The following is an 8,886-nucleotide window of genomic DNA, read 5'->3' as shown; positions in this document are numbered from 1 at the left end:
GGTTTAAATCTGCAACTGTTGATACATGGTTAGAAAACGACTGAAATCCACACTTGACTTTCTATAGCTTCTTAGTTTAGATCTTTAACTTGACTTGACATTTTGTCTACACAGACACAGGAACACACTAAGTCAGAACCTTGGAAATATTATTGTTATGTCAGTTGCGTAGGGCATATATAGATCCAGGTAGATCTGCATAGGTCGGTGCTCCGATGTCATGAATAAGAAGAACCATCTCGATGTACGGTAAGTCAGGGACCTGTCTAGCCCGGTTTGTCGGAGTAAGCTGTGTATCTGTGTCCCCACCATGAGGGGGTGGGGCATGTTAAGTAGTTCTCGGGTTTATGCTAATTCCTCGTTATGTTGTCCCCTCTGATCATTCCGGTGTCCCTTATGGCAACACATTACATACATTAGCTAGGCCCATTAGCGCACACATTAATAAATAATTCCCCCGCCGCCACAATGACTTACGGAAGAACAGACCGGAAGCGACCGCATACAACGCCGGCATGAAGACAGACATCGATCAGGCAGGCAATATCCACGCCCCGAAGGATTCGTGATTGACAGGGGGGAGGGGCGAGTTGGAAGCAGGTCGCTGATTGGAGAGTAGGGAAGGTGAAAGACATGCCACACTCATTGGCCACCGACAATGACGTGCCACACGATGACGTAACACCAAAGGCGTGAGACGCTCGGTCAATCACTGCTGAGGGCGTGAAACAGCACGAACAAGTGACGTGCTCATTGGAGGAGAAGCGGCGGGACGTGAGGAAGGCACGAAAGGCCGCAAAGAAATGACGCACTGGTTGGAGGGGAAGAGAGCTGACGTCACGGGACATGCTGTAAAACCACTTGCTGGCTGACATTTTGGAGCTTCTCGTTCTTGGATTCATCCTGCCCGGACCTCGCTCCCCTTCTCTCCCATTTGGACTTCTTGCCTTTTCGTTCCCGGTTGGACTTTCGCTTGGTGGACGTTGGAAAGACGGAGGGGCACAGACGATCATCCTCGCCTGGTGCCTGCGTGCGAGTGCTGTGCTGTGTGGCATGGGACGGACTGGAGACGTGTCAGACAGAGCCTGACCCACCCAACATCCAGACTGAGATAAGCTCGCACACACAAACACAACGTTTTATTTTATTCATTCTACCATTTGTTGTGTAGTTCGAAGTCTGTTTGTAAGAGCGCTCACTAGGGGGTTTAGTTTTTACTGTCGCGTCCTTTGTTATCGAGTACCGTTTAATAAATATTTATATTTGTACATAATTCCGTTTTCGTTTGTGAGTTACTTTTCGCAGTTTGAAGACTGTGCGCGGCCGTGAAGGTAAGTGGGCATTCTTCCCCAACCCCCCCCCCCCCCCCTGCTCACATATGATCTGCCATTGAATTGGATAACGCCTCATTAAGCTCGATTGCCATATGTGGACGCTCTGTCTTAATAGAGTCGTCCACAGGACATTATTATAACACCAAATATGAAACTCGTGCTGTTTACATTCATAGGGATTACAAAACATTTCACGTAGTCATTTTACATGAAAGCATAGATTGTGATCAATGTATAGTTGAGAATTGTATCCCAACTGGAAAGAAAAACATCTGCATGTGTCGATGTAATGACTTAACTGAATTCGACGTTTCTCCCACAGGGAACTCTTATCTACTTTCTGGTGGATTTCCAACCACTTTTCTACAATGGCTACGAATATCCCCAATGGGCACAGGGTGTAGGTTGGTGTTTGGCTTTGGCATCCATGCTATGTGTCCCTCTCTATGCCCTGCTGAGGTTACTGCTTGCTGATGGTCCCTTATACATGGTAAGAAACTTTGTTATCAACACTTCTTGCACATTAAACCTGTTAGGGATAAGTGGTATCATTACTTGATATGCTCTAGAGAATTATCAGTATTAATAGAAACAAGCGAATAACCTGTTTTTGTGGATGGGATAATTCTCCCAAATTAGCATATTCAATGACTTGTAATACCTTCTCAAACCGGAGCGGCGCTGTGCCATAAATATTTACAGAGAGAGAATTGACGTCCTCCCTCCACCTTGAAGCCCTCCGACTATACAAACAAAAATTCCTCCAAAAACCCTACCGTGCACATCTCAAGCTACTCCAACCACGAGTTTTCCACTAATTCTGTCCAGGGGTAGAGGAGTGCATATAAGTCAAAAAAACAAACATAAAATAGGTGCTTCTCAAAATATATTATGATGATAAATGGCACAGGCAGAGCATAGTTTTTGTTTAAAGTTGCTCCGATGGGCCCATTTAGCTTTGGGAGCAAATAATTGATGCAGCGAAACATGAATTACTGAAGAAATCCCTTTCTCCCACACTCCAAAACTCCCACACTCTTCAATCACACTCCTCCTTCCAGGTCTTCAAATCAAAACAGCTGTTCGCCACCATCTCTTATCTTCCCCCATCCAAAACGATGATCTTTTCTACCCCCATTAATACACCCCAAATCCACCTTTTTCAATTTATTTTTTTCCTGAATGTCCCTGCAGTGTCCATTTGTTTATCCTGTGTACCCCACCTCAGCCCTCTCCCTTCCACAGATCTCCCCGATGTCCCTGTCCTCCAATGGTGTTGTGCTTCTGTCTCTCTCCCCCTCTTGTCTCCTGCTGCCTTTATTACATGTTCTATGTGTTAGCTCTTACACGAGCCTCCTAAAATCTGTGCAATTGAACGTTTTCAAAGTTATTGGCATATCTATATCTATCTCTATATCTATATCTATATCTACATCTATATCTCTCTCTCTCTCTCTCTCCCTGTCTCTCTCTCTCTCTCTCCCTCTCTCTATATAAAGCTGAAGGACCAGGTCTGTTGCTTTCACATGTCGGTGGCCTCTCTTGTTTTTTTACGGCGCAGCCCATAGGGCAAAGCCGTCCAGAACAGTTTGTCTGTCCGTATGCATGTTTTTTCCACTCAAACATACACCAATCAGCTGAGGATCTGGTCACGTGACAGGGGTGCTGTGATGTCATTACGGCGGTACGACGGCTGACTCCACACACCGCCATTTTAATTCTTATGTTGTTCAGGCCAGACATATCGTTGAACCTGTCATGTATCACAATCTGCATGCTCTACCATTACGTTTTTCATTCAGTGTGAAACACAAACAAACACATGAAACACATGAGGTAAAACACGTGAAAATAAGGATCTTTTATAACACTCGATTGTTGTCATGTCTGTGGTTGTTGTAGTTCGTGGGCCCCCTTCTGCATAGTTTTATATATTTTTCTATTGCTTCGCAAAATATCACAATTGTATTTATAATTTTGTATGGTCGTTCAGTGTCTTTCGAAAGGGTTTCTACTGTCGTAGAATAATAAATGTTTCCGTTCAAACTGCTGTGTGAATGAACCATAAAATAGCGCTTCTTCCTCTTCAAACGCGCAAAGAGGCCTTTAGAAATTCGTGACTAAACAAACGATTTTTTTACGTCGTAGATGTTTGGTTCCTGTGTTTACAACGTTTGTCTCTCCGTATGTATGTATGTCCTTCACATATTTATCCTTCATATTGTGTAAGTTTTATAGCCGACAATTACACTTATGAAAGATTGAATGTAATGCCATTTGGCTACGCCAGTTATGTTTCTTTCAACACCGTTTAGGGAACGTTCATATACTATTATGTCATATACCTGGTTGGGGCAAATTATCACACTTTAATTTTTTATTTTCCGGAGCGATTGATGTGGCTGTCAGTTGCCTATACACTGCCCAAATAAAAAGGTGGTGTCAGAAGAACGTGTTGCATGCTTAGAACAAGATCTTAATAAGATCTAACCACTTATTTATGAGTTGTTGTTGTGTGTCTGGATGTTGTGGTGTTGTGGTGTGATGTCTTTCACTGGACGTTTACATCCATACCTAAGTACTCTGTGTCTGAGAGGCAAGGTGTTAAAAACAGAGGCGATTATGTTTTGGCCATTATGTGGTATGTATGTATCATTAGCCCATCCCCCGCACATCAGGAGACAGGGTTTTGCCATCGTGTGTGTGTGTGTGTGTGTGTGTGTGTGTGTGTGTGTGTGTGTGTGTGTGTGTGTGTGTGTGTGTATGCGTGTGTGTATGCGTGTGCGTGTGTGTGTGTGTGTGCGCGTGCGCATGCGTGTGTCCATGCCATAACGTTTTTACCATTTGAGCCTTTGGCATCAAATTTTCAACAAAGCATTATTATGAGAATATGGAGAAACCAATTTAATAATTTTGGCAAAAGGTCAAAGTTCAGCTTCACCTAAAACATCTGTTTATATGCAATTAAACTGAAATTTTAATTGACCATTGAAGCTTTATCATCAAATTTTAAACAAAGCTTTATTATGAGAATATGGAGAAGACAAATTAATAATTTGGTCAAAAGGTGAAAGGTCAGCGTCACTTAAAATCATCAATTTTCATGCAGGTGAACTGAAATTTTAATTTACCATTTGAGCTTTATCATGAAATCCTCGACAAAGCTTTATTAGGAGAACATGGAGAAGACAAATTAATAAGTTGATGAAAAAGTCAAAGGTCTGCTTCACATAAAATCGTCAATTTTCATGCAATTGACCTGAAATCTTAAGAATGTGCATATTGGGTCACTTAATTGGTCCTCTAATCAAAAGCTAGAAGCTGATCATTTTTTTCTTCGTTAAAGTTTTTTAGTCCAAAGGTCAAAGGTCAATGTTGCGTCAAATCGATTTTCATCAGATTGACTTAAAATTTGAGCAGGGTTTGCATATTGGGCTCACTGTAGCCCATTGTTTTGTGGTCACAAGATCGCCTAAAATCGTCTTTTTTGTATTTCGTTTTTAACTGTTTTTGTCATGTGTAGGATACGGAAGAAGAATAAGTCTGAATACAAAGCGGACGCAGACGGGCTTTGCATTTTCAGATGCTTTCTAGTTGGTTCTTTCATTTTATTCATAAGGGTAAGCAGTTCTTAACTCTTTAATCCAGAAAAGTTTTCTACACTTACACAATTGTGTGAGCATTTTATCCACCATCCCGTCCTTTTTTCGGCCATTACCGCTTATCTTTTCTTTAACCTGAACCATGAAGCTCGCATTTTACAGTATCCATAAGTAAAATGATGGGTAAGTAGTGGACAACCAGTCGTTCTACCTGGGTTTTTCATGACGCTGTGTGCATTCATTCTTACATTACATCTCTGCATTGTTTCACAAACATATTGCATCGCGCATTTGCTACAGGTCAATAAGTAAACTCTATTTGAGGTTTTACATGGAATAAATTATTTGCTTTATTTTAACTTGTAAGATCTAGCCGTTACTGTTGTTTTTGGCAAATATGGGATAAGTTTTCCAATTGCAAATCCCACACATATACGTAATTTGCATTCGGATAAGTGTTCTCCGTCAGCTAGCCCAGAATGGCCACCTCCTACAGCCAGGTTATCTGAGTTAACTACAGCATTACCTTGGCGAGGAACATAAATTCTCTGAGGATGGTTAGCCCCAAGGGAGGCAAGTTCAGCTGGAGGCTGCCCTGCTTCACGCTTCATTTTGTTTTTTCATAGTTTTTCATAGCATCATTTTCATAGTTTGAAATGTAGTTTTTACTTATATATGAGAATCAATTAAATATTGGTTGAATATTGATTTAATATTAAACTTGATTTTGATTGATTTAATATTCAACTTGACTTGATTTAATATTCAAGTCTGCAAATTAAATGAATATTTAATATTCAACAACAAAATATTGGATAAATAATCGAATGAACCACCTTTGGAGGCCATTTTTCAGAGCAGGGGTTGGCCTTTTTCAGGCACCATGGTCCCCTTTTTGAAGCAATGTTTTACAGCCGGATGCTCTTCCTGCCGCCAACCCTGTTAGTCGCCTCTTGCGACACACAGGGAATTACCAGTGAACTGGTACTCAATTTGCCGACCTCGGAAGGATGACAGGCTGAGTCAACCCCCCTGGTGTTAATTCAGCAATCAACCAGGATTCGAACCCAGGATCCTAGGATCCCAAGCCGGCACCCTAACCGCTAAGCCAACACCATTCGGATAAATAATCGAATACATGAGAAAATTTGTCTTGTTTCAATCCAAGGTGCTGGTTGTTCTGCTTTTGTTTTCTTTGTGTAGCCCCCCCACATCGATTGGCCTTCTGGCTTTGTGGCGAGCAATATACCATTTATAAAAAAGTATATATATATGTATAAGAAACATATAAATATAGAGAAAAAGGTGGATACACACACACACACACACACACACACACACACACACACACACACACACACACACACACACACACTGCATACGATATGACGCTGGAATCTAATGAAACCTTAAGTTTAATTGGTCAATACACTTTTCCATTTCCTTTTTATTCTTGCAGGTGAGGTGTGTGTACAAAACTTCAGGAAAACAAGATTGTCTGTTTGTTGAAACTCTTGTGTATTTGTCATGGCTGAAAAACACTGGAGGCCCATACAACCCATGATTTCTTCTGGTTGATAGGACATAAAAGCATTACCTTATATTGGTGCATTTGTGTTTGGACAGGAAAGGAATGTTTAGTTCAGACTGCTATTGCCTTATGGTCCAATTTCGTGCAAGAAACCATTCACAACACATACTATTGACTGTACCCATAAAATCATATTAATAATTTGTGTTTCAGCGGCTGAAACTTCTGCTGAAACCAGAGCATGGCGACCTCGAGACTTGGAGCCGCATACGGCGGGGTCTACCAGTCGTGGTGACACCAGATACACAAAGCAATATTTCAAGCACAGATTTCAAACTTACTGCACTATAAGAATATCATTTTTTGACGAAAAGTTCATCTAGCTTCATAGAATATATTTGCCATTCCTCTTTGGGTTGGAGTAATCAATATGGACTTTTGCATAAAAGGAAAATAATATACTGTACTTAGTAATAATTTGCAAGCAGAGTTTCTGAGGGGGAAATGAGCAGGAGTGAGGGAGAGGAGAGGGAGCAAATATATTTGGATAAATTTTTTTAATGTGGTTAATTTTAAAAATTTTGATTAGGAAACGGACATCACTGAAATTATTTAATGAAATAAAATCCTAATTTGTAAATAGCACTGGACTGTAGGGCACAGCCTGAATGAACTTACAATGAACTCACAAAGTGAATGAGAAAGCATCTCAAAATGCAAAGCCCACCCACATCCGCTTTGTACTTGAACTAAACTGAACGAAAACGACAATTAAATAGAATAGTAAAATTTTATTAATTCATTTTCTCCATATTCTCATAATAAAGGTTTGTGGAAGATTTAATGACAAAAGCTCAATTGGTATAAATGTTATGGCCTGCACACACACACACACACACACACACACACACACACACACACACACACACACACACACACACACTACACATCAAAACAAGAAAACTCCTTACAATCCACAAAATGTTTCACAAAAACCAGTGCATCCCGATAATGTGCTTGATGAAATGAGAGGGGGGGAGGGGGGGAGGGGGGGAGCGGCCTGATTGAACTCAACCAGGTGCACAGATTGACGAGTGTTGGACTAGCTGAGTATGTGAAATGCTCAACAGACTATCGGATGCAATTTGTAAACAAAATAAACACAACAAACCTGAAAAAGTATCCCTAACTCACCTGGCAAAGAATTTCCAAAAACAGGTGCGAATGGAAGATGCCCCATAAGAGGGTGAAACGACAACAAATACAGCCCCAGCAATTGCAAAAAAGACAAAAGAAATACGAGTATATAAAAATAAGAAATATACACCAACAACTGGGAAAATGAAAAAAGAGCAGGAAAATACAAAAAATAATTGGACAGAGTGGGGATAGACAAGGAAGGCTCACTGGAATGGCTAAGAAGAGGTCAGCTCAACTGGGATGGCAAACGAATCATAATAAATACCCAAGATCAAGGACACTACACCAATGGATTTAAAAAGATGGCGGGACTGAGCCAGATGTACAAGTGTAGATTCTGCAAGACAGAAACAGAAAGTACTAGTCACCTGCTCTCAGGATGCAAAAAACTATTATCAGAACAACTTTACACACAACGGCACAACAAAGTATGCAAAGTTAATCATGGGCATATCTCCAAAAATTTAAGCATTCCAGTTCCAGAAGACTCCTGGAAACACAAGCCAAGGGCAATCGTTGTTAAACACGAGAACGTCATGCTCACGTACGACCTGATTATTCAATCGAGCGTGAACATAGAAAACAAAGCATTGCGTCCGGACATTGTAATCGGGAACAAAAAGGAAAACAAGACTTGATAATTGAGGTTTCAGTACCAAGTGATTTTCGTCGAAATAGCGCAGAAATCAAGAAAATGACAAAATATCAAGATATAAACAATGAAGTGAAAATATATTGGAAGCTGAAGATCATCGAAATTGTGCCAGTGATAATTGGAGCAACAGGAGTGATAAAGAAGAACCTCACTGATATTTTGAAAACCATCCCCGGGAATATTACCACAATTAACTACAACTGGAGGCAATCCGGGGTTCGGTGACGATCATCCAAAGAGCCTTTGGAACAAAACTCTGAAAAGGTTGAACATCTTGGTCCATGAACCATGATCCCTTACCGAAGAGGAGATGGTTCCTCCGCCTGAAACCAGCAAATGGAGATAACAACCAAACACACACTGAAGCTCAATGGTAAATAAATAAACACGGAAGTGATAAAAAAAACAGTGCGTCTCTTGCTCGACTCGCTGTGGACAGTGTTGTGGCATCTTTTGGACACCTTTATTAGCAAAACTCAAGCAGACTCCACGAGACTCACTCAGTTTAAATCGAGATTTATTACAAATCTTGCGGAGAGTATTTACACGAAAATACAGTTATAC

At 40.8% G+C, this 8,886-nt stretch overlaps 1 protein-coding gene across 2 annotated transcripts in view; it reads left to right on the top strand.

Moving 5' to 3' along the window:
* LOC137425544 (sodium- and chloride-dependent taurine transporter-like) overlaps window positions 1-7,415 on the top strand; it is a 197,687-nt gene extending 190,272 nt beyond the window's left edge. The window contains exons 12-13 of one of the 2 annotated variants that reach the window (XM_068114085.2): window positions 1,657-1,824; window positions 6,681-7,415. In XM_068114085.2, coding sequence (XP_067970186.1) covers window positions 1,657-1,824; window positions 6,681-6,818 — 306 coding nt within the window. In that variant the 3' untranslated portion in view covers window positions 6,819-7,415. The remainder of the gene's footprint in view (window positions 1-1,656; window positions 1,825-6,680) is intronic. The other variant, XM_068114086.2, reaches the window with a different exon arrangement.
* Window positions 7,416-8,886: the final 1,471 nt, after the last annotated feature.

The sequence above is a fragment of the Myxine glutinosa genome, chromosome 4 (assembly GCF_964187855.1).
Source record: "Myxine glutinosa chromosome 4, kmMyxGlut1.1, whole genome shotgun sequence".
Classification (NCBI taxonomy): domain Eukaryota; kingdom Metazoa; phylum Chordata; class Myxini; order Myxiniformes; family Myxinidae; genus Myxine; species Myxine glutinosa.
Note: the sequence above shows the minus strand (reverse complement) of the source record. Positions and strands in the feature narration are given on the sequence as shown.